This window comes from Phoenix dactylifera, chromosome 4 (genome assembly GCF_051530095.1).
Source record: "Phoenix dactylifera cultivar Ajwa chromosome 4, Ajwa_hap1_PhDact_Kaust_v1.1, whole genome shotgun sequence".
NCBI lineage: Eukaryota > Viridiplantae > Streptophyta > Magnoliopsida > Arecales > Arecaceae > Phoenix > Phoenix dactylifera.
The window spans coordinates 41786905-41810993 of NC_143193.1; the positions used below are offsets into that span (position 1 = coordinate 41786905).

Below are 24089 nucleotides of genomic sequence, written 5' to 3' on the forward strand. Positions count from 1 at the left end.
ACTAGCTAGCAGATCATTCCCTATATGACTAGATGCACGAATACTATGCCCCCATGTCCCCACCATAAGAGCCCCATAGAAAGCTCAAGAACATATGTTCAACATTCCAAAGCGTGGACTTTGGTATGACAGTGTTGGACATGAGGTAGACCAACATAGAGCTCAAAATTGATCTCACCAGGATCCAGGGGCGGCCCAATGCATTTGGAGGCCTAAGGCGAACTTTCTAAAAAAAGGCCTTTTTATTTTTTTAATAATAAATTTTTTAATTAATGTAAAATACTTTAAAAATTTATTTAAAAATAATTTGTCTAGCTTTTTGAGATACAAAATTACTAATCAAACTTTTGTACTCAAGATTCTAAAAATAATATTATCAAATATAAAAAAGTTGAAAATGATAAAACTTGATTATGTCCAAAGAAACAAACTCAAGCTCTGACGAGCGGTGCCGAACTCAATGACGAGAAGTGGTGCCGGAGACTGACGGATGGAGTTGGAGAAGAGGCCGAAGTCGCAACAAGAACACCCCTGAATAGCTGAAATCTCGAGAAGCAAAATAATCCTGGATTCAAAAACTTGGTGATGACTGAGTTGCCAAGTAATTGAAATACATAAGATAAAGGAAGAAGGATAAGGTTGCTCCAATAATTTCCACGAGGATATCTTTGTTATCTAAAAATTATAAACAAGCCAATGTGTGTTATTGGTGGGTCAGACGGACAGTTCCGTCCTATAGAAGCATAAGAAAATAAACTATGCTGGAAGAAACAAATAGTAATGGCTACAGAAAACTACTGCATTCCACACATGCAAGAAAGAGGAGATGAGGAAGTTGAGGACATCGACACCACTTAAGTAGAAAGAAAAATGGTTAAAATATTAGAAATGAGAAAGGGATTACAGGTAGTCCATTAACCCAACAGCCTGTAGGAGAATGGGAGATATATGGGAAACTGGACAGATCCAGAAACAGAATAACTCCAAACACAAAAACACCCCATGTGATTTTTTCTTGATCACACACCACTCCTTCACCAGCATCCAGATATATCTTTCCTTTCTTCTATTTTCTTCTACTGATGCTATGTACTGATCCCATCGGCCCATCCACCCACAATTCTAGCACTTGGTGAATCACTTCTTCCCCAGGTTTTGCCCTCACAGAATTGGATGAAAAAATTTGAATTTGGCTCTTCAAATGTTTCTCCTTTCTTTCTTTCTTTCTCTTCTCCTTTGTACACTATTGTCTACTGTTTGGTGCCTCACAAGTCCAGGAAGCCTGGCTTGCTTCCTTGGTCCAGGCTTTGACAAATTACAAATGAACAAAGAATAGATCAAAGTAACATTCAAGATTTACACACCTAATCAGAGATTTACTTGGCTTCCAACAGCAATGGAGTGCCTGTCCACTTAGCCCGAAGCGAAACTTGGGTTCCTGGATGTTCGTCCGCCGACGGTTCTCAGCGAAACACAAGTCTCCGGCGAAGCTCAGATGCTGCGGTCCGTTGGTCCCCAGGGAAGCACAGGCCGATAGGCGTCGGACTCGGACTCTGCCACTCTGGCTCGGTGGCTTCCCTTCTTTCTCTGGAGAGGAGAGAACTCAGGCTCTGAGAGAGAAAGAGGCAGCATCGCATGGTCACAGCGAAAGGGGAGAGACTGGGAGAGATGGTGACTCGGCGAGAAGGGGGGAGAAGACTGTTGCCTGTTGGGATTTTCTTTTGTTTTTTGGTACGAGTGTTGGGATTTGCTTTACAGCGAACAAGGAACAGAGAAGACTCTGTTCCTTGGACCTTGGCCCTGGCTGCGATGGGATTGTGCACGTCTGAGAGGCAGCGTCGCAGGCTTGCAGTCGCGGGGCGGCAGTCGGCAGAGGCTTACTTTTCAGTCGTATCGTCTTGAAGGCTTGAAGTTGAAGGAGGATAGCTCATAGCCATAGCCGTAGCTGTTACTTCACTGTAGCTTTATTTCGAATGCGGGGGCCTTCTTTCGGCCCGAGGCCTTAGGCGGCCGCCTATCTCGCCTAAGGGTCGGGCCGGCCTTGCCAGGATCAGTTTGGCCATCATAGATAGGGTCGAGGACTTCCAACTCTCCAACCGCTCCTGGATGTGATGCATCATACTGGTACACTTGATCGACTAAAGTCTCCTCCTAGTAATAGGAATGCCTTGATAAGTCCAAGGCCCTTCTTGCTCCTTAATCCCTAAGAACTCCCTAATGGTAAGCTTCACCCTTGACTTGATCTTCGTGCTAAAACAAATGGCAGACTTAAGGAGATTTTTGTTCTGGCCAGAGGCCATGCAATAGCCCCTCAAAATCTATCTCTGAATTGCTGCATTCCTCATAGAGGCCTAGTTAGCAGAAGACAGTCGTGTACAAAAGATAAATGGGAGATTGGCTGGGCTCTTAAGGTAGGCATGTAGGCTTCGATATAGATTATGTTCGATTGATTTCAATATCGTATGATTTTATGTATCTTATGATTTAGAATACTGAATATGAGATAACGAGTTTTATTTTAAAATAGATTTGGACTCACAGCCAGACTATGTATCGATACCCTACCAGTGGGGGTTATTTGTTGGTATATCGATACCCTGTCAATGGAAGTTATATATTAGCATATCGACACCCTACCAATGGAGGTTATTTACTAGTATATCAACATCCTACTAGTGGGAGTTATACGTTAGCATATCGACACCCTACCAATGGAGGTTATTTACTAGTATATCGACATCCTACTAGTGGGAGTTATACGTTAGCATATCGACACCCTGTCAGTGGGGATTACACGTTGGCATATCGATACACTACCAGTGGGGATAATGCGTTGGCACTTTGATGAGCTCAAATTCTGGCCTAACTATAGAGTATAAATGTGGTCATAGTTTGTGGCTGTTGAGATGAACTTGATAATTTGAAAGATAATTGATTTATGAAACAATATTCGAAATTTGAAGTGACTGGATGGCGTATCGATTTGGCTTTGAATCGATGTAATTTGCATGTTTAATTTTAGTATATTATTATGATTATCTTATTGTTTGATTTATCTAGCTAAAGTGATCATTACTTGTTAGGCTGTCTGGCTCATTATGCGATTTCTTATTTTTTTTTAAAGATTCAGAAAACTAGCCTACTGAAATTTTTCAATGTGGGAGATCAACTAGAAGAACTGTGGCACAAGTTATCTTATATTAGAGTTTATTTAAATTATGAGATATTGCAAGTTGAGTTAGTTAATGAAATAAAGATTGCATATTATTAGTTAAATTATTTATACTGCCTAATTTTGATATCATGATGAGATTTCTTGGATACTCGTGGAGAGAGTTTTCTATCTCGCGATCTCGGGTCGGGGGCATGGCACGCTCTCTCCCTTGCTCATTCAATCAAGAAAATGATTCAAAAATTTGGTTAGTCTATCAAAAATCTATATCTACCTCTTATGATCCAAGTATTCATCTCAAAAAGAATTTAGGTGAATGAGTTGATCAAATTAGATACTCAAAAATCATAGGTTCTCTCTTATATGTGGCAAACAAGACAAAACCTGATATTGCTTATACTATAAGGAGACTAGGTAGATATACTCAAAATTCAAATCAATCTCTTTAGTCAGCCATTGAAATGGTATTTTGATATCTTAAGAGAATCTTTGATTTTTCTCTCTTTTACACTGGATATCTTGAGGTGGCTGAGGGTTACAGTGATGTAAATTGGATTACTGATTCTCTTGATCTTAAATCAACCATCGGATATCTCTTTCTTCTCGGCAGTGCTGCTATTGCTTGGCGATCATCTAGGCAAACTATTATATCTTGGAACACTGTGGAGGCCGAGTTGATTGCTTTGGATACCACCTATAATGAGCATAGTAGATTAAAAATCTTATCATAGAGCTATCTTTAGTACCTAAGCCAATTCTGGCTATACCAATCTATTGTGATAATAAGATCATAATAGAACTGACAAATCAAAAGAGTACTAACAAAAGGATGAACTGATATATCCGAATTTGTTATGAATTTGTAGGACAACTCAAAAAGAGTAATGTCATTTTTTTGGAATTTGTCAAGTCTGAGAAAAACTTGGCAGATCATTTAACCAAGTGTTTGTCTAGGAGTGGAGTCCTAGAGTCATCGAGGGGGACGGGGCTTAAGCCCATTATTTGGTCACCGACAGTGGATACCCAATTTTTGTGATTGGAGATCCCATGAAGAAGGTTCAATATGATAGAAATAGGCTCTGGGTCTATTATTTTGGATTACTCAATCCACATTACTACTTTTCTGCTTCGTGAGATGAAACAGAGTATTCTTCTCTCTTTTTTTTTTCTCTTCTTCCAAACCTCTTTCGAGTTTTCTTTTTCATTTAGGCATTTGAAGAAGTCGGTCGGGTCAAACCTCTCTAAAGATCGTGCTCATTAGAGGAGGATTGGGCTGAGCTGGGTTGTTGTATCTTTGGGGCGAGATTACTGCAAACCTACTTGTAGGGGGTTAATAATGTTCTTAGATCAGTGTATATTATACGCCTCGATCTAGACAAACTCTTTGCAATCTTTTGATTTTATTCTAGTAAATTATTCTCTTATAATATTTTTATAAAATAAAGATATAGCAGGTTTTTGGTAAAATATTTCCAGCATATCTTACACTACTTGGCTAGGTATATCATTTTGATTGTGCATGACCAAGTGATCCAACTACCAATATTCAAATAACAAACATTCCAAGCAGTAAGTAATATAATAATCATTTATTGGGAAGTACTTTATCCACTTTCCCGTCAAACTTTCGACTGCTTTTGAACACGCGATAGTGATGGCACAGAGCAATAGACGCTGCATGTGAAGAGTTTGGTTTCCATCAACCTACCAAAAAATAAAACAGTGTGTGCGCATTGGATCTCACCACTAATCACATTATTTTGCTTTTCCCATCATTCTAGAGGTCAAACGTCCATCTCAAGCCCAATCCTATTTCAAACCTTCCTGATCTTGTACCAAAGAACTCCTTGATCCACCGGTACACGTTTCCATATCCTGTACCACTAGTCTTTTTATCTCTCACATAGGGAGAGAATCCATATCCCATGGCTAATTTGCAAATTTTTTAATAATAAATATATTTTAAAAAATCAAATTTTACATAAATATTTTTTTCAAATTGATATTTGCATGCATACTTTCGTACAACATTTGTTTTACTATTCTACTTTTTTTTTTTTTTATTTTTACATATATACCCATACCATTTAACACTATTAAAAAAATAAAGGTTTTAAATTAAAATGACTAAGATATCCTTAATAGGTATATATACAAAAAAAATATATTTATAAAGCAATCGCCATAGGAGAAAAAAATAATTTTAAAATTTTAGTTTATTTTTAATAAAAATAAATATAGTTTTTATTAACCATGTTAGAAAAACTGTTATATTAGGAATATTTGTGCAAAAATAGTATTTTATGAAGATACAGAAATAATATAAATTTTAAGAAGGTATTCATATAAATTTAAAATTTTAAAATATATTCAAGTTAATTTTTTTTTTAATATTTTTTTTCTCTCTCACAAGAGGAGAGAACCAGACACATTCATAGATCCTCGATAGCTTATATGTTAACCCCCGAACACCAGCAGAGAAACCTGAGCTCGGATAAGGGACGCTCGTTCTCCTATCCCTCCTGGAACGCTGCTACACCGCCGATAATTGTCCCCCGAACTTTACAAACCAAGAGTGAGATCCGAGTCCCAAAATTTTGGGGCTCATAAACTAAGTGAACCCGCTTTAGAACGTGCAGGGGAAAATTCGGCGTATTGTCTTTTATGGTGGGGAAAAACTAACCCAAATACGGACAATTAGAAGCACTGTAGCGTTACCCAAAAACAAAACTAACCCATCACAAAATACGGTCAGTCCGGGCAGCTCGGTCAGTTGTTTCTCAATCTCTCGTTTTATTTCGTCTCTTCGGACTCTTGGCTCGTCATCGAAAACGCCCCCTCCGGAGATCTCTTGCACTCTTTTTATCTCCCCATCGCGATCGAATTTCTAATCCCAGATCTCGTTGGGCTTTGTAATTGTATATGTATTGAAGGTTTTGGTGATAATTTCGTAGAAATTGGTGGTCGGGTCTCGGCGAGAATTGAGGTTGGAATTTGCGAATTCCGAAGGAATGGTAGCAGATTCGTGCTCGTCCGACCAGGAGCAGGACGAGCCGGACGCCGTGTTCGTGGAGGTCGATCCCTCCGGTCGCTATGGCCGGGTAGGTTTAATTCAACCCTAATCATTCACTTCACAAACTTATTCTTTTCTTGTTTCAATTTTCGGAATTTGGCGTCAGTTTTTCTCGTACGAAATTTTTAGACCATGACCATAATTTGATACATTTTTTATGCATTTGTTACTGAATTCATGTAATCTGTGCTTATGCTTACGACATTGCGGTCTAAACCGATTCTTTGGATGATTTTGCTTGAAATTTTTTTATCTTTGAACAAATTTGAACAAATTATGTTAGTCTAAATGGAGTTGTTTTTGTCATCTTGCAGTATCGTGAAATATTAGGAAAGGGTGCTTTCAAGACCGTGTATCCTCTTAATGCTATAATTTGTTCAAGATAGTCTTTATTTATTATTACTCTATGGATTTGGGTTTTGTACTGAATTTTTCGATTAGTTGGGATCCTTAATTTGGGGGATGATTTATCAGCTATAAAGCATTTGATGAATTGGAAGGCATAGAAGTTGCTTGGAATCAGGTGAAGGTGGCTGATGTGCTGCGGACTTCGGATGACCTGGAGCGCCTCTATTCTGAAGTCCACTTGCTTAAGACTCTGAAGCACAAGAATATAATCAAGTTTTACAACTCGTGGGTTGACACCAAGCATGACAATATCAACTTCATCACTGAAGTCTTCACATCCGGGACATTACACCAGTCAGTATTTTTGCACCTCCAATTCCGATGATAATTCATTCATTGTGAGGATTTCATTTGATCATGATTTCTTGTTGAATTATTTATTTGTTTAATAGGTATCGCAAGAAACACAAGCATGTAGATGTAAGAGCATTGAAGAATTGGTCTAGACAAATATTGAGTGGCCTTCTATACCTCCACAGTCATGACCCTCCAGTTATTCACAGGGACTTGAAATGTGACAATATATTTGTGAATGGAAACCAGGGTGAGGTGAAGATTGGTGACCTTGGATTGGCAGCCATTCTTCGACATGCTCATTCAGCTCACAGTGTTATTGGTGACTACTGCTTTTTGTAGTCTAGTTTGTAGATGATCCCGGAGGTTTTGATGGATTTCTCATCTTTTTTATTTTGATTGTAGGTACGCCGGAGTTCATGGCTCCAGAGCTGTATGAGGAAGAATATAATGAGTTGGTTGACATTTATGCATTTGGCATGTGCTTACTGGAGCTGGTGACATTTGAGTACCCATATTCAGAATGTACCAATGCGGCACAAATATATAAGAAGGTGACATCGGTGAGATTTCTAAATCTAACATGTCTATACAGGATTATGGCTTTATTTATTTATTAGGTCTATAGCTTGCCTAATTTTGTGCCATTATGTTTGTCATCTTTTATCATTCTTTTGGATTAATATGTTGGAAAACTAACTACTTCAAGGCCTTGTCTCGTGTTCACGAACAAAACTGGGATTCATGTTTGTCCATCTTTGTGATGGTTGTCATTTATACTTGATTATCAAGACTCTAAGATATCTTTTTGAGGTTTATTTTTTTTTCCTTGTCAAAATTGTAGACTTAAATTGCGATAAGTTAATTTTTAATTTGAGCTATTTATTTTTATTAAATATGGTAAGGGGGCCATAAATTGTTCTCAAACATTGATTTTGATGGATTACGCACTGATCCATAAGCTAGCCTGTGACATAAGTCAAGGAAATCGCATCTCTCATCATTTGGGTCGAAGTAATTGTCCCTGAACATGCTGACTATGCTGTAGGCTGCTCATGGAAGATGGATTTTGTTGGCAGTTTTGCATTCTCAGAGGATGATAGTGGTGGATATATCTGTGTTTTGCTGAATGAGAAATGATGAATCATTTCCTCCGTTAATCCTCATACTCTGACAATTTGGGAAGCTATGTTATTTAGGGGCTGTTCAGTTGAATGTGAGGTTTATAAGACAATCATAAAACCTGATTTTCTGTGGCAGGTCTTATAAGAAACTGGGGGAGGCTTATTTTTCAGGAAGCTAGTTTTCAGATTTTATGACATACTAGTTTTTACGAAGAGATCTTATGGAAAGCAGCCAAGCAAGTGATTTTGTAAAAATCATCTACTGCAGGTTTTTAATGAATCCATTTTAGTTAGAACAACCCTAAAATATCAAATGTGTAACTCTCAGGGATCAATTCTGAGGAGTGCTTGAGTTAGTTACATGCCTTATTTAGAAACGGCGATTAGACAAGTGGTTAACTTTGTGGCCTGTATCTTGGTGTGCATTGTAGTATGAGAGGATATCCGTGTTAGTTACATGCCTTATTTAGAAATGGCGATTAGACAAGTGGTTAACTTTGTGGCCTATATCTTGGCGTGCATTGTAGTATGAGAGGATATCCGTGTATTCAAGGAGGAGAAGATTTTAAAGTAGGTGGCTTTTGTTTTGAGGGAGAGAAAAATCAGAGGGGTGCCCAGGTTGTATTTGTTGATTAAAGGTAGGTAGATAAATATTTAAATGGTCTTTGCTTACTTGGTGCACTAATTACTTCTTTATTTTCTTTTTATTTATATTGTTTGGATGGTTGGTTGTGCTCATTGTATACCGTAATAATACATGCTTTTGGTGACAATAAAAACTTTCGTCAAATCATTTGTATAATTTTATGTCCTCAACAAATTTAATAACTTAAAGGAGATGTAATATATAAATTAAGAGTTTTTGGGCTGAAAGTTCTCTATTAAGTGATTTTTCATATTTAGTAGCTTCCCTTAACTAGAATCTGGCTCTCTCTCTCTCTATGTATCACTTTATGTCCTCAACAAGTTCTCTAATGCCTGTCCTTTCACTTCATCATCTTCTATCTCTTTCCTTTCTTTCCCTCTTATAGTTATTTCTTCTAATGTCTGAAAAACTAGACCTGAATAGTCAATTAAACCAGTTGAACTATCAACAAGCCAGGTCTGTGGTTTGGATATGCTAACAAACCTATGTTATATGAAAACTGGCAAGAATCTGTTGGTTCAATTGGGAGCCATTCAAACCATCCTAGTCTTTCATGAACCAGCCAGATTTCCCTTTTTCTCTTAAGAGGGGTTGGCTTTTACTGTAGTCGAGCAAAAGGGGTTAAAGCTTTCTTTTCTTCTTGCGAGAGTGTGGAAAGCGGCCATGTTTCCCTCCTTCCCTCACCAGCTCACCCAAGACTGTGATTCCTTGGCTTCCCAAAAAATTGTCTCTCTCCTTTCAATGTTCATATGCTCCATAATTGTCCTAATAGCAATGAATGAGAGGTGGATATGAGGATTAGTAGGGCTTGCGGTCTTTGGTGTTGACCATGGGTGGAGGAGATAGCACTAGGTTTTGTGGATGGGGCAAAGTAGTGGTCCAAGGAATAGAAGAGGGAAACCAATAGAATACCACCAAGGATTTTTTTTGATTATTTTTATATGCTTATTTTATCATTTCTATTTTATTATTTAGGAATTGGTGGAGAGATTGTGGGTTCACCACACTCCTAACCCATGATTCATGTTTCCTTATTCTTATTCTCTAGGGTCCATGATAGGAGAAATTTTTGAGATTTTATCACTACCATTTCTCTTTAGGGTCCTTGCGGCATAAAAATTTGATATCTTCTCATATATTGTTGTTCTTATAATTAGTTGTTAATTTGGAATTGGATGTAGAGTTGGTGGTGATCAGACCTTATTATTACCTCTAGAATAGAAATTTTATCGATATTATTTATTTATATTTTAATGCTTTATTTATAGTTAATTAGTGATGAATATAATTTATCTCATAGTGATGTCACAATTCATTTTTTGGTTGATCCGATGATTGAACTAGTGACGCCATAACTTTTCTGGCAAAAGATCCATGTTGTTAAACATTGGTGTGTTGTCCCTGTCTACTTACCTTGCTTCTTTTACTTTATTTTGATATTCTTTCCTTTTCTCCTTTTTTTCTCTCTCGCTTCGTTCCTTTTCCTATTTCTTTTTCTTATGTTTTACTTGCATCATTTTGCCTGTTCTTTAAAAAGCAACTAGTAAGAATCTTGTTTTACTTTAAAAAAAAAATGTATTGACTTTCCTTCTTCCCTTGCATTCATTTTCTGTCATTTATTTATTTACCTCTGATCCCTCTTCCTTCCCATTTCTCATGTCTCCTTACATTTTGAGAAATGGTCACAAAATATTATGAAGGCCATAATCTATCTTAATTGGTGCTTGGCCACCTAAGTGTCCTCAAGATTTGGTAGTCTCGTAACAAGCTTTTCAGTGCTAGATATATTGCGGAAGTGTGGGTGAGGCTTATATTTATCTTTTAGGATGGTTTGGATATTCGCTGGGCTCTAGAGATGTCAAATAGGCAGTTTATCAATTTTCCATCTCTTTGTATATAATAGCTTATTTATTTACAATGTTTAGATGACAAGGTTGCTTAATTCATGCATAGTTGTTTGTTTACTATATTGTATTGATTATCTGTCATTGGTAAAGTTGTTTGTTGCATCATCTTACTTGACTATTTTAGCCTTTTTCTCTTTTTGTTTCTGAATGATTGGTAAACCTTGTTGAAAAATTTTGTTATACTAGATACCATAATGTGATAATAAAGTAGGCCCTTAAATAAATGTATAAGTTGCACTGTAGTTTACCTTTTCTGGTTAAATTCTAACTCTTTAAATAGAATTTGCATTGTTTTGCTAAAGGCTTTGCATTCCCATGGCACCCCTTGTAATCTTAACGGCAGTAGTATCTTGCATGTGTAGTCAAATCCATGTGTGAGAGAGGAGAATAAAAAGAACTGAGGGGGGAGGGGAGGATGCCAATGGAGTGCTCGGGACTTGGGAACATGATCTGCAGTACCCATCAGTCCATACAGGCCAAACTGCCTCTTACCTGTAGATTCTCGGTATGGCTTTGTACTAAGTGTTGGTACGAATAACCGGACTACACTGGCACTATATCGGTTGGGACCGTTGGGTATTGGTAGATGTACTGAAACTAGTACAGCAAATCTTGCATAGGACCATGATAGCAAAAAGGAAGAAAAAGAAAAAGATCCAGATGAGTAAAAAGAAAAGGAAAAGACTGGAAATGGGGGAAGTGGAAAAGATGATGAGTTTGAAAAACAAAAGCTGGAAATGGATGGGAGTTACTCGGGAGATCATATTTAGGAAAAAGGTAAAAAAAAGAGTCTAGCTATAAAAGGGCAGCATAATTACTCAAGAAAGTTTTATTATATACACCTTCTCTAAAATAGTAGAGATTGTGTTTCTTTCCTTTGGAACATAATTTTTTCTTTTGTTCTTCTTCCCTTTCCTTTGTTTTGCCCAGGTGCAAAAATTACTTTTTTTTTTCATTTTTGGTCCCTTCCCTTTTTGTTGCATGAATAGAAAAGTGCAAGCATATCCAATGTCAGCTGAAACTTCAGTTGTTGAAGTTGTTCTTTAATAGTAAATTTCCAACACAATTGTTCTCTTTTTAATGACCTAAATCTTCTCTCATTTACCGTGTCCTGGGTTGTGACCCTTGATTACATCAAACTTGATTTTTCCTTGACATTAATATTTTTGGGTTGTTTGATGGAGTGAATTTCTTTAATTATCTCTATTTAAGTGTTCTATAATCACCTTTTGCAATATCTTTATTTTGTCATCAACCTAGCTTCTGGAGTCTCTTTTTTGAATCTTGAAATCCTAGGTGCACTCAACAGTCTAATAGGAAACTTTTAATCTAGTAAAACCCTCCATAGTTTTAGATTTCTATCGTAGTTCCAAAATGCGTAGTCTGCTACCCTATAATTAGTCGTTTTTATTGTCAGGTTAACATTAACTCTAGAATTGTATGTTTACTTGACTAAGAAGGCCATCATATCAAATATTTCACTAAGATGATTAATGAGTTAAGAGCAGGAATTCTCAAGATGTGATCTATAGTTGTATGCATCAATGCATAGTCCGAATGTTGGTGGCAATTCCTCATAGAAGCTTCATCTTAAACTTGACTGAGAAGCAATCATAGCATTTCTATGCCCAAGGAAGGTCAGCCTGTATGCAAAATATATCAAACCTAGGATGATAAATTTGTGCCAATTATCCCAAAGTTGTTGATTTTATGACGTAGGGTGGGTGGATGCAAATAGCTCGCACATAATTCTTTTGAACTCTATATTTACTCCTATGTTTTGTCATATTATGTATTATATATTTGAATTTTGGAACATATGTCAAGGGTATCACCCCGAAACTTTCTCGTACATGAAGACTGTTGCTTTTTAATACCATGGATCAAGTGGTTCTCCATATTGATTTGTCTCTTATGATTAATACAGTGCCGATAGGTAATGGGCTGGCTATAGGGTACATATTTTCAACCACTATGGTTCACTATCTTCTTGTTTCAATTTCTATCACTTCGATTTCACATAGCAAATAGTATAGTTTGACCGTAGCAGGACTGGTCTATATGCCTTTCCTATGCCTTTCCTTTTCAAACTGGACCTAAATGTTTTGGAAAAGCTCACTTCTATTTGGATTGATATAACTGTTATTCTTCATAAACATTTTCTTCGGGTATCTAAAGGCCTGATTTTCTGGGCTGGACAAGGTAAGGACAGAAAATGGTTTATACCACTTCAAATCAAAGGCCGAATATCAAGGCAACCCATATTTTCTTCTTTTCAAGGGTTACCTTAAAGTAATCATATTTTTCTTGCTTTACACTAGAACTGAGACATGCAAAGCTCAGAATTGATGTGTTTCATGTATGAAGGAATTGTATGATTCATATTACTTTTATTTTTATTTTTCTTGCAGCTATATGTCTACAATAGTACTCAGCATGAATCTTAAGCTTTCTAACTGGTCTGTGGCTCAATGAATTCTTCATCATGTGCATATTCACAAGCTAAATTTTTACTCAAACTAATTGATTTACATATATATTTGTAACCTTTATTTTTTCTTTTTCTTATTTGACTTTCTGCACAAATCTTAACCTGCTTCTTACAGTATTCCATTTATGGTCCTTGTGGCACATGAGCACTCTTCATTGGTTGTCATTTACTTCCTTTTTGGGACATAAATCTTTTTCTAGAATCAATAATCAAGGATGTGCACTGTATTCGGAAGAAAAAGCATGTTATTTATACATCATAAGTTCTTTGATATTGGTTATTTTTGAAGTATCTTGGTCAAAAATGGTGTTCCATAATAAATTTTTTTAAATTTTTTTTGTTGCACATATACTCCATAACATGAATCAAGAATCCTACTTTTTCATGGGACTTTTTCTATTGAAATTCTTCTAGAAAGAAGATTATATGACTATTATCACTTCCTCAACTAAACCTTTTTGATGTTTAATTATCCTCCTTTTCTCATTTTTCTTTTAGCTTATCTTATTCTCTTCAGACATACGAATGTAAAAGTATAAGAGCATGAATAGCTAGTAACTCATCACTTGCAACCATTTAAAGCCAAAATAGCCAAGTTGACGATAATGGGGATAATACTAAATCAAACTACAAAACTACTTTACCCATCTTTCTGGCTGGTTGAAGCACCTTTGACTTGTTCTTCCCATGGGCCAGCCATTTTCTGGATATAAACCAACTGGATATGGACTGGTTAGGTTTCGTTTCCTGTAAATTGTCTAGCATGGACTATATGTTTTTAATGGTTATGATAGTTGGGGGCAGCAACATGGTTCATTTCACATGTCTCCTTGATTCCAAAGGTTTGAAAATTTGGTTTTGGTTTTGGACAGCTCCATGGAGTTTAAGTTCATGCTGTGTCAACGATGCTAGAATTTTTGCTTCACGTTTTGGAGTTTTGGTCCAAAAATCAAGAAAATTAAAAAAAAAAAATTGAAGAAAGACAAAGGAATCGACAAAAGTTGTCATTTTATTTTCTAAGGTTCTCTACCTATCTAATTCGACAATTTTGAGCTGAAAACAGTATCACATAGCAGTGAAATTCAACCATATTGAATTTGGGCATTTCTTTCTCATATTTTAAGATTAAGTGGCATATTTATTTTATATAAAAAAGATCTTATTCTTATAAAATGTCTTCTAGTTATTCAAGTTCATTGTTATACAGTACTATACTAAAGGCGATTTAGGAGTTTTTGGTCAATCAATCATCATGTTTATTATCTATTTCCCACGTTTAGCTTAAGAAAAAGAAATTGGCCCTATATGGCAATAAATACCAAAAGAAAATTGACAGGGCATTTATAATTAGTTTTAGTAAGTTTTGGTCAAGCCGGCAAACCACCAAAATTAGTTAATATTAGCTAAAACTGATTGAAATCTAAGAGTATGAGCTACTTTTGGTTCAATCTTAGTCGAAAATTAATCCTTGCTCCATATCAAGGACTAAGAAAATTGGCCAGTTTGGTATGTATAACTCAGTATAGTATGTACTAGGGGTCTTAGGTAGGGCTAGGAATGGGCCTGGTTTGGGCTAGCTCTGGATTGGGCCTTGGGCAAGGCCCGAGATTGTTTGGATCAGGTTTGGTCCTAAAAGTAGGGCTTAGAAAAATTTTGGGCCAAGCTCGAGCCTGGCTCAAAGCCCGAGCCCAACTTCTAGCCTGAAGTCGAGGACTTGAACCTGATGCAATGTTGCTTGAATTCATTACTAAGATTTTCTGTCAGAGTCTTTCGAGCTGAGTTGAGCATTATGGGCCAATTGGGATAAGAATCACATTAGTTGGGCCAATCCAAGCTGGGCCCAGCCTTTCAGCCCATACGAGTTTATTCGGGTTGGGCCGAGGCTGGACATGGACCGAATATTGGAAAAAATATTTTGGGCCTAAGCCCTATTAGAAGCTTTAAAAAATTTTGGGGCCAGTCTCAAGCGGCGGTGGCCTAGTTTGGCCTGGCATGTTTCTGGCCCTAGTCTCAGGTTGGGCTAATACCACAAAATCTCTTGAATTGATATCAAATCAAATAGTTTGGTATAGATCAAGGTTGGGTTTACCCTGTGCCAAGGCCAAACCAATGACCAGATTGAGTATTGCTTGCTATCGCTTGGGAGTGTTTTTTAGTGTGGAAAAAAGGAATGTTCTCCACTTCTTGTTGGTGGAAACATGTAAGGGAGATCCTAGGGGCATCCTATGCCAACCTTGGATTTTTGAGTTTTAGGGTTAGAACAACAATGATATTGTTTGAACTCTAGTTGAATGGACATAAAGAAACAGTTCAAGTTGTAAAGCATGTAAACTTGAGGAATTTAATTAAAAATTAGTAGAAATTAGCCTCTTGTCATGTGTCTTGGTCAATACAAAATAGAATTGCATGCTACTCCTAGGATTCTTATAGATTATTTTACGTGAACGAGGATAAAATTGAAAGATTTACTATATTTCTATGTAATGCTCTTTTTATAAAGTGGCTTTTTAAAAACCTTGATGCTATTCCTAATTGCTTAGTATTTTAACAAATATGATGTCGTGTAATTTACTTTTGATTCTAAGTTATATAGTTTATGCAAGGTTTGCGGTACCGATCAATACCGATGCATACCGTCCATATTACTATACCGGTACTGAAGTATGCAGTATGGAGGACGTATCGACACTCGGTATGCCGAACTGGCTCTTGTACCTGGCGTACCAACACTATAATAGGATGATACAGACATGGGTTCTAATATCGAGATGGAGAACCTTGATTTCATGCGTTGAATAGGCTTTTCGTTAACTTCTGCATCAAAGAAGACAATGCCGATGGTACTTGTATCAATACTCCTACCATATTTTTTGCAAAATTGTACCACTAAGACAAGAAAGCATGATATAAAGGCTACAAACAGATTCATAGACCAAAAAATTAATTCTATACCAAGGGTGTCTAGGGTGTATCTATATATACTCATCAATGCCCTCTGTTGCAGGGTCGGCGGAACCGTTCCGAACCACCCGGTTCGAGGCATCTTGAGCTGTACTGGTGGCGGACTGGGACGGTTTTGGCAACGAAATCGAGACGCCGCCACCAGAGGGGGAGAAGGAGAAGGAAAGAGAAGAAAAGAGAGAGCGAGTGGGGGAGGGAGAGGGAGAGAGGCCGGAGCTCGGGCAGGAGATGGGGGCCACGACCGGGTCCTCTGTTTCGTTTGAAACATAGGTTCGGCCGCTAAAAAAATTTGCAATTTTTAAGTAAAGTTGGCAAGTCGATTTGCTGACCACTTGAAAATCACGAAATTTTGAACAAAACAGGGGACCCAGCGACCTTCGCCACCTGCTTGGGCGCCGGCCTCCTTCTCTCTCTCCCTTCTCTCTCTCTCTTTCCTCTCTCTCATGATCTGCGTTCACCCACTCTTGTGTTGGTATAGACTCGGCCCGGCATGACATGGGCCTGTACCGAGTCGTATTGCCGGGCAACTAGTACGGTGCCTAGTATTGACACAGTAGATTGTGCTCTGTTGGCATGATCCTTGATTTGGCATGTGCTATATCCATACTTCAGTGCTATGAGTTCGATTCTTGATATCTCAAATAATTAGAATTTAACTTGTTGAACGATTAAATTTTATATCATGACCTTTTTGGAGCCTAACATATTTCCTATAAATCTAATGCATCAAATTGTTCAAAAGATATTCTTCATCTTTCTTTGGAGATTATGCTACCATTAGTGAATCCTATGAGTTCAAGTTGCTTCAATGTATTAAAAAGAGGCAGGCACGTAGTATCTAGAGGTTTCATAACAAATAATGAATAGCAGATACTATAGCAGGTGCTATGTACCCAAAATAGGATGCAAAAGTATATAAATATTTTTTCTTGCTATATATCAAATATCACATCTTTGCACCAATTCATCTAAAAATAAAAGAATCAAGAAAAAATGTAAAATATTATCCACCTAACATCATAATATCATGTCAACATCCATATAATGTAAAGTTTCACAATATAATGAGAAATCATCATCTGCTAAACTTAATAACACCACTCATAAGATAAAAAAATTGATACAAAATAGGAATTGTAAATAGATAAATAGTTGCTTTTCTTAGATTGCCTCACTAAGCTCCAAGTTGAAGAGCTTTGCTTCCATACTCTAGATATGTTACAACCCTCAGTGAGAGCTAGTTTAGTATTTTATTTTCACCTAGCTTTTAGCCCTTATGCTTCCTCATTCTATACGTTAATAATGCATTCACTATAAATTCTATATTTATTTTAAGGAGGCTTGCCAGGAGCGACTAAACATTCATGGACAATTTTAATGACCTGATGTTGTTACTAGCTCAAATTATAAATGAAAGCATGTATGGAAATGATGGTGATGGGGAAGCCTGTCTACCAATATGAATTCACACTTCGTCTGATAGATCTTGTAATTTGTGGATACTGTCACATGCATTATTCCTTCTAGATCCACTCATTAAGTCTCTCTTGTCTATTTCTTGCCGTGGATCCGTTACCCCTGCTTCATATCTTAGAGGACTATTGACCCTCTCATATTTATTTTCTTAATATACCCGTAAGTACCTAGGTTAAAAGATTGATAGGTCTTGTGAACTAGAGTACTGTCACCTTAAACATCTTCATGCTCATTCCCTTATGTCTGTTGCATCTTCATCCGAGTTTGACTTGTATGCCTCCATCACACCTACTTCAAATACAGATGCATTTATACTAGTGTTGAGCATTGTAGAAATGACCAAAAATAAAAATCCAATGTTTACATATTTTTGATATATCTGTCATTTATTCTAAAATGGGTAATTCAAATTTTATTTGGTTTCTTTGGAATATCCAAGCCTGCTGAGTATTCATTCATGTTTTTTAAGATGTGAGAAGCATGGTTACTGATGAAGATGCTGAATTATATTGTTCACTGTGTTTTTTCACCCAACTACATCATATTCTCCATTTCAAATGTAGTTCATGTATAAGATAATCTAAGAAAACTCCAAAGCATTTAATTTTCATTTTTATGAACTTCAAATTATTAAACCTCGTTGACAATCTAAATTTTCAGTCTAGATGGTTTTTCATATATTCTCTATTGAAGTGTTTGAGTTCATAAGTGAGTAGATATATGTCTTGTTTTTTTTTTTGTGTGTGTGTGTATCTGCATACGTACATATAAAGGTGTGGATAATTAAGTTGGGCGGCTAACCATATGTTTTGATATAGGGAATAACTAGAGGATGCAACTGTCTGTGTATGTGTGTGTGCATGGACACTAGGATGTCTGTATGCTTACGTGTGTCTTGGTGGTCCACACTTATCTTTAGACCTTCAGTGATAGAGCTAAGGACTTTTTGGCTGTTCATTTGCATTTAGCATTCATGCCTGCATTGGCTTTCAGTTTTGGTGCATGCATCTTGCCAAATACTCTAGAGGGATACCACCTTGTGAGCACAAATCTTGACGACATCAATGGCTAGAAAGTTGTTGATTCCACTACCAAATATTTAACAATAGATGTATAGTTTAAAACATTCTCTCTCTCTCTCTCTCTCTCTCTCTCTCCCTCTCCTGGTGTGACTGTGTTTGTGCATGCGAACATTGCATTTTGTTTGCCAGATCTGTCTGCATACTCTTGCATCTATAAATATGAGTTAACTCATAACCTGTATAACAAAGACATTGTTCCTCTTTTTTTTTTTCTCTTATCAGCTGAGTTTTTTCATGTAATCTCTCAAAGTTTGTTAATTTGCAAAACCATTTGTTGGATATTAATCACAACTAAAGCCTCTATTTGACATGCGCATAAACATTTGTGTTATATACTATCTAGACTTTTACTGGAGTTTCATATTGGTTCAGGAAAGAGTTCTTAAGCAACATGCATACTTATTTTGTTGGTCAACATATAGACACTCAAAAAAAATCAATAATAAATGAAAATGCTGTCATATCTGTTATAGGCTAGTGCTTTTAGCTTTCCTCTTACATTGGTAGTCAAATATTTTTTGAGTCGAAAATATTTTTCATGAAGTTATCCAATGTGCCTTTTAAGCCCATTTTGGTGAGGCCGTTTGTAGATGAGTCACATCTCTTGCAAGGTCCTTATTTTGTAAGTCTGAGAACTATTAAGTTTTATCTTTTAATGATATAGAAGGTTCACATCCAATAAGATCTTTATCTATCTGTAATATAGTAGAACCTGATCATTTTCAGCCCATTAACAATCTTTAGAGCATATTTTCCCTCTCAACAATTAAACTTTCTTGAATCTCATATCTATTTGCAAAGATTTGTTTAATCCTATGAAATATTTTTCTATTTACATTATGCAGTTTCCATATTAGCAATTGGTGTGCATGAATTGAGGAAGATCTAGCTTTGGTGATTGATTGGATTCAGCATGGTAGATGCTCATTCAATCATCTATATTGATAGCAAAACTCGTTGGACTATTCTCAGTTGTGTTACTTGTATACAGCATCCTATTTTCCATAATTAAAAAAGCACTCTAGTTACTTTTAAGATACAGTCAAGATACATCCCCAATATCTCCAAATATGAAGGGGAGGGTGTTTGCTTTCTTTTTAATGTTAACCTTTTAATGTTGAATGGTCTATCAATTTTATAGTCTATGATGTTAATATGAAATTGTGGAGTATGGATTTTGGCCTATGGATTTAAATGGTGAGGTCTTCCCGGAAAAGTTGATGCTATTGTATAAAGTGTGGGCTATGTAATTTCGATGACCTGCTTTGCTTTTATAGATGCTTTTTTTTGTACATGCATATGTATATATTTGTATATGTATGCATATCTGTATGTTTCATGCACGCATATAACCATTAACGTATTCTAGTTGTATCATATCCCTACTTTTTAAGGTTTGCTGGACTGGCTTATCTTTATGTTGTTGTGTTTGTATGCCATATCGTGTCCATGTTTCATATCCACTCATCATAGACTGGTGTTTTTAGAACAGTGAATTTCCCACTTATCTGGTTCTCACTCTTTTATTTTTTGTTGTGTAGGGAGTCAAGCCTGCATCATTGGCAAAGGTGAAGGACCCTACAATTAAACAATTTATAGAAAAATGCATTGCCAGTGCTTCTGAACGATCGCCTGCTAGAGAATTACTAATGGATCCTTTTCTGCTATGGGATGGTGAGAATGAAAGCATAAGCTATCATCTGCAGCATGTTTCCAGTCATGCACGTAAAATAAATTAAAACAAACTACCTTCGCAAAGGGCCTAGCTTTTGGTATTGGTGTTTGTCATATAGATGTTCTGAGATTTGTTTCGTGTTTTTTCTTTTCATAATATTAGATTGCAAATGCAGATAATGTTACCAGTTACGCATGTGCAAAAGAGCCGTCAATTACTGGCCGAGATTTCACAGTGGAGGGTCAACGCAAAGACATAAAGACGATATTTCTAAAGCTACGAATTGCAGATTCAACAGGTTCATCAAATTGTTTATTTTAGTCCTTAGTTGTACATGTGGCTTTTGTATTTTCCTCATAATATCATTCATAGTACTGCCCCTAATTTCTTTCTGCAGGTCAAGTTCGTAACATCCACTTCCCATTTGATATTGAAGAAGACACATCAATCAGTGTTGCCACTGAAATGGTTGCTGAACTAGACCTTACAGATCAAGATGTTACGACCATTGCTGCAATGATAGATGCAGAAATATCGGCCCATGTTCCAGGATGGATGGCAGGTGAAGCTCTTGATGGTCATGTCAACGAGTTAGCTTCGGATAGCCATGACTCTGAAGGTGAAGATGTACATTCTCCTTTCCCCAACGAATCAGATAATCCTCTAGTTCTAGAACAGCTACCTTCTGGTCGGAAGTACTGGTGTTCTCCTAGGAGAACTGGGGAGGAGTCTCCACCATGGCCTACACAGTCAAATGTATCTGCTGAATTGAATTCGCATGCAAGTGATGATGTACCTGTGGAGGTTTGTGAAGGGAAAGATGTTAGCTTAAATAATAATGACCAGAGGGAATATCACTCTCATGGAAGCACTTCATCTAACCAGCAGAAAGATTCCCCCCATTCTAATGGCAGTGGCAAAGACAATTTGGAAATTGATTCTCCATCAGCTTCTCCTGATCTACCAAACCCATTCCCAGCTGATATGGTTAATCAAGATAATGAAGTAGTTTCTTTATGCCACTTGTGTTACAATCAACATGGAGCCACTGATGGGCAGTGTGGGATTGATGATGAACCTCCTGATACATTATTGGAGAGTGAATCTGAGGATGTGAGATCTGTTGTTCAGAAGTTAGAGAATTTGTTGGTCCAGCAGCAGAAAGAAATTGATGAATTAAAAAAGAAGCATGAGATGGCTATAGCAGATGTTTTAAAAGGACTGCCTCCTCATCTTTGTACTAGGATATTAGATAAATTTGACTTGAAAATTAATAATAATAAGGTCCATTGTTAGGTGGAATTCAGTGTGGGATATTCCTTGGCTGTTGTTCCTTCTAGCCAGCAGTCATTGTCATGTTGTATGGCTGGCTCTACTTTGGATGGTGTTTTGGGATGACCTTACATTGCATCAGGCACCATTTTTAGAAGATGATGGCCACTAATTCTGCGGGTGGATGAGTAGGCTTTCAGAGGCAAGTCAAATGTGCTGATCCTGCATTGTAGTTTTTTTTAAGATGCGGCTTTTTTGAAATCTTGTGAGAACCTAGATAAGTTGGAATATTAGAAAGGCTCTCCTATTAAAAAAGTGCAGTAAAGCATCTTTTTCACTTGATATCATAGAACCATGCCATGGTTTCTGCATATCCAGATCGACTCCGATGCTGCCGCTGCTCAAGATGCTTTTCTAAGCAAAAGTTCATGTGGACTGTGGCTTGAGGGAAAAATTATTTCTCAAAAGCAAATTTGAGCAACTTGTGTTCATTGTTGAATATAGCCCATAAATTATTGGAATTTTTATTGTATATATTTACAGAATCTGCATTTCATATATGGTAATATCATGACTTTGGTCATGATTTCCCTGTAATTTCTAGTGTTTCATGAATGGATTACAGTGTTTTACGTATGGAAGTTGACTTTAATCTATTCTATCTTATTTTTTGGATTACTACCAACTGCTCGTACTATCATTGGTATGAAAAATATTTTTTGGAGTTAGTGAGTTTTTGAGAATCTAGTGGCTGTCTATGACTTGAAAGTTGTAGATTGTAGAGGTGTTTGGAAAATATATTTACAAAACTAATGAGCATTTGGAGCTTAATAATATGCATATGACTGAAACTATTATTTTGGAATTGATGTGGGTACTAATTAAGGGTTACTCTCTAATGTAACTATGATTTAGGCCTGGACAATGAGACTAATCGTTGGCAAATATATATTTCAAAACTAGTTTCTTTCAATCCTCCATCGCATGGCCAAATATGACTCAAGCCTATACGACAAGACCAAATTTGAAATGGGTCTTGTCATGGGAGGGTCTAATTGGCCATAGTCATAAAGACTAAAAGAGGATTGTGTTTGCAAATATTTTGTGAAAATTACATGAAATTGTGGATTCTCAATATAAAATAAATCAAGATTTTTTACTAGTATTTTGAAAGATTAACTGCTTAAATTGTTGAATATTTATAAGCCAAACATGTAACTTTTCATGAATTTGAAAATTACTTTCTTTACAAATTCATGGTGATGTCTTCATTTATCTAAGTATTTTCTATTATCATATGCTTGATTGAACTAGAGATGTTGGTAGTATTTTATTCGGTGTTAGCTCATTACTTCATTTTTCTTATCATATATTAGATGGTGAAGAGTAGCACAAATTGGGTTGTGGGTTGTGTGCAAGCAAGCATAAGAATTAGTTTTGTTTCCTTATTTGGATGTTTATTATGAATTAAGAAAATTGATGTTTGGTCTGTTAGTATTTTGGATATAGTGTTAATTTGTTAATTATGGATCGTTGATTTTGATTATTAAATTTTGCTATTGAAAATTTTATGGTAGAGTTTGTAGATGTTTTATATTTTATCGTCATCTGTTTATAATTTTACAGAGGATCTGTTTTTAGATATATAAGTTTTACGCAGGCTTTGCATGTCTTATAGGAACAAACTTTATGGGATGTATGACAATTTGTGACATGCCCAACTCATGCCGATGGGTGAAGATGCAAGACACATTGTATAATTAATTGTTGTTCGATCGATTTCATCCATGGTTGTGGTTCCATCTCTAAAATATCTATTTGATTTAGTGTAAGGCCTTCTGTAAAAGTTGGAAATTAGGGTAGAACTTAGTTGCAAGGACAGAGATCTTTCTTTGTGAGATTGTATTTGATCACCCTGGATTCCGTTCACTTTCCAACAAAAATCAAGCAATCAAAGCCAATAACAACCAAGCGTGAATAGAGGCTATTTGCTCAAGTATAAAAATACAAATTTCTCTATAATATTCCCTTAAAAAAGAATTGCTCTAACATGAAGAACCACGTAGGTCTTAAGCTCGAACACGAAAATATCATCATATAGATTGAAATAACATAATGCTAATGTGTTACCTTTCTTCTGTGTCTGTTTGAGGGGTCACTTCTCCTATTGGCTTGTGTAATACTTGTCCTTGTGCTATCATCTCGTTGCACCTTGAGTGTTGGAATTAGTGCTTGCTGCTCAATAGGTCATTCTTCTATGTAGAGGATGAAGAAGTGTTGAGAATATCTGGAGATTGTGATAAAAAATCCTCAACAATTCTTTAGATTATTTACTATCCTTGGATATCATCCTACAATGTTTTTCTAGCTCAATTTTCTATGATAAAAAAATATTTACGAAATCAATTTTCCACAAATCACACATACTAGTTTGATTTGCTTCAACAGGTTAATTTTTTTGAGGAATGTTTAATTAATTTGCTTCACTAACTCTTATTCTATGGAGAT

The 24089-nt window shown here is 36.4% G+C and overlaps 1 protein-coding gene across 2 annotated transcripts; it reads left to right on the top strand.

The window, feature by feature from the left end:
• The first annotated feature begins 5930 nt into the window (after positions 1–5930).
• Positions 5931–22217, top strand: LOC103717556 (putative serine/threonine-protein kinase WNK3). 2 transcript variants are annotated; one of them, XM_008805990.6, is made up of 8 exons: positions 5931–6273; positions 6560–6597; positions 6720–6947; positions 7046–7269; positions 7353–7510; positions 20176–20308; positions 20485–20607; positions 20707–22217. In XM_008805990.6, exons 1-8 carry the CDS (start codon positions 6184–6186, stop codon positions 21603–21605), a joined length of 1893 nt encoding a protein of 630 aa, XP_008804212.4. In that variant the 5' UTR covers positions 5931–6183; the 3' UTR covers positions 21606–22217. The 2 variants fall into 2 exon arrangements, with proteins under 2 accessions (XP_008804212.4, XP_008804213.4); XM_008805991.6 differs by lacking the exon at positions 6560–6597 and having other exon boundaries at positions 5936–6273.
• Positions 22218–24089: the final 1872 nt, after the last annotated feature.

Excerpts from the sequence above, each read along its gene's own strand:
- LOC103717556 (XM_008805990.6), top strand. The coding sequence starts at position 6,184 with ATGGTAGCAGATTCGTGCTCGTCCGACCAGGAGCAGGACGAGCCGGAC. Across the intron at positions 7,270-7,352 it reads TTCAGCTCACAGTGTTATTG|GTACGCCGGAGTTCATGGCT; the intron begins GTGACTACTGCT and ends TTTTGATTGTAG. Across the intron at positions 7,511-20,175 it reads TATATAAGAAGGTGACATCG|GGAGTCAAGCCTGCATCATT; the intron begins GTGAGATTTCTA and ends TTTGTTGTGTAG.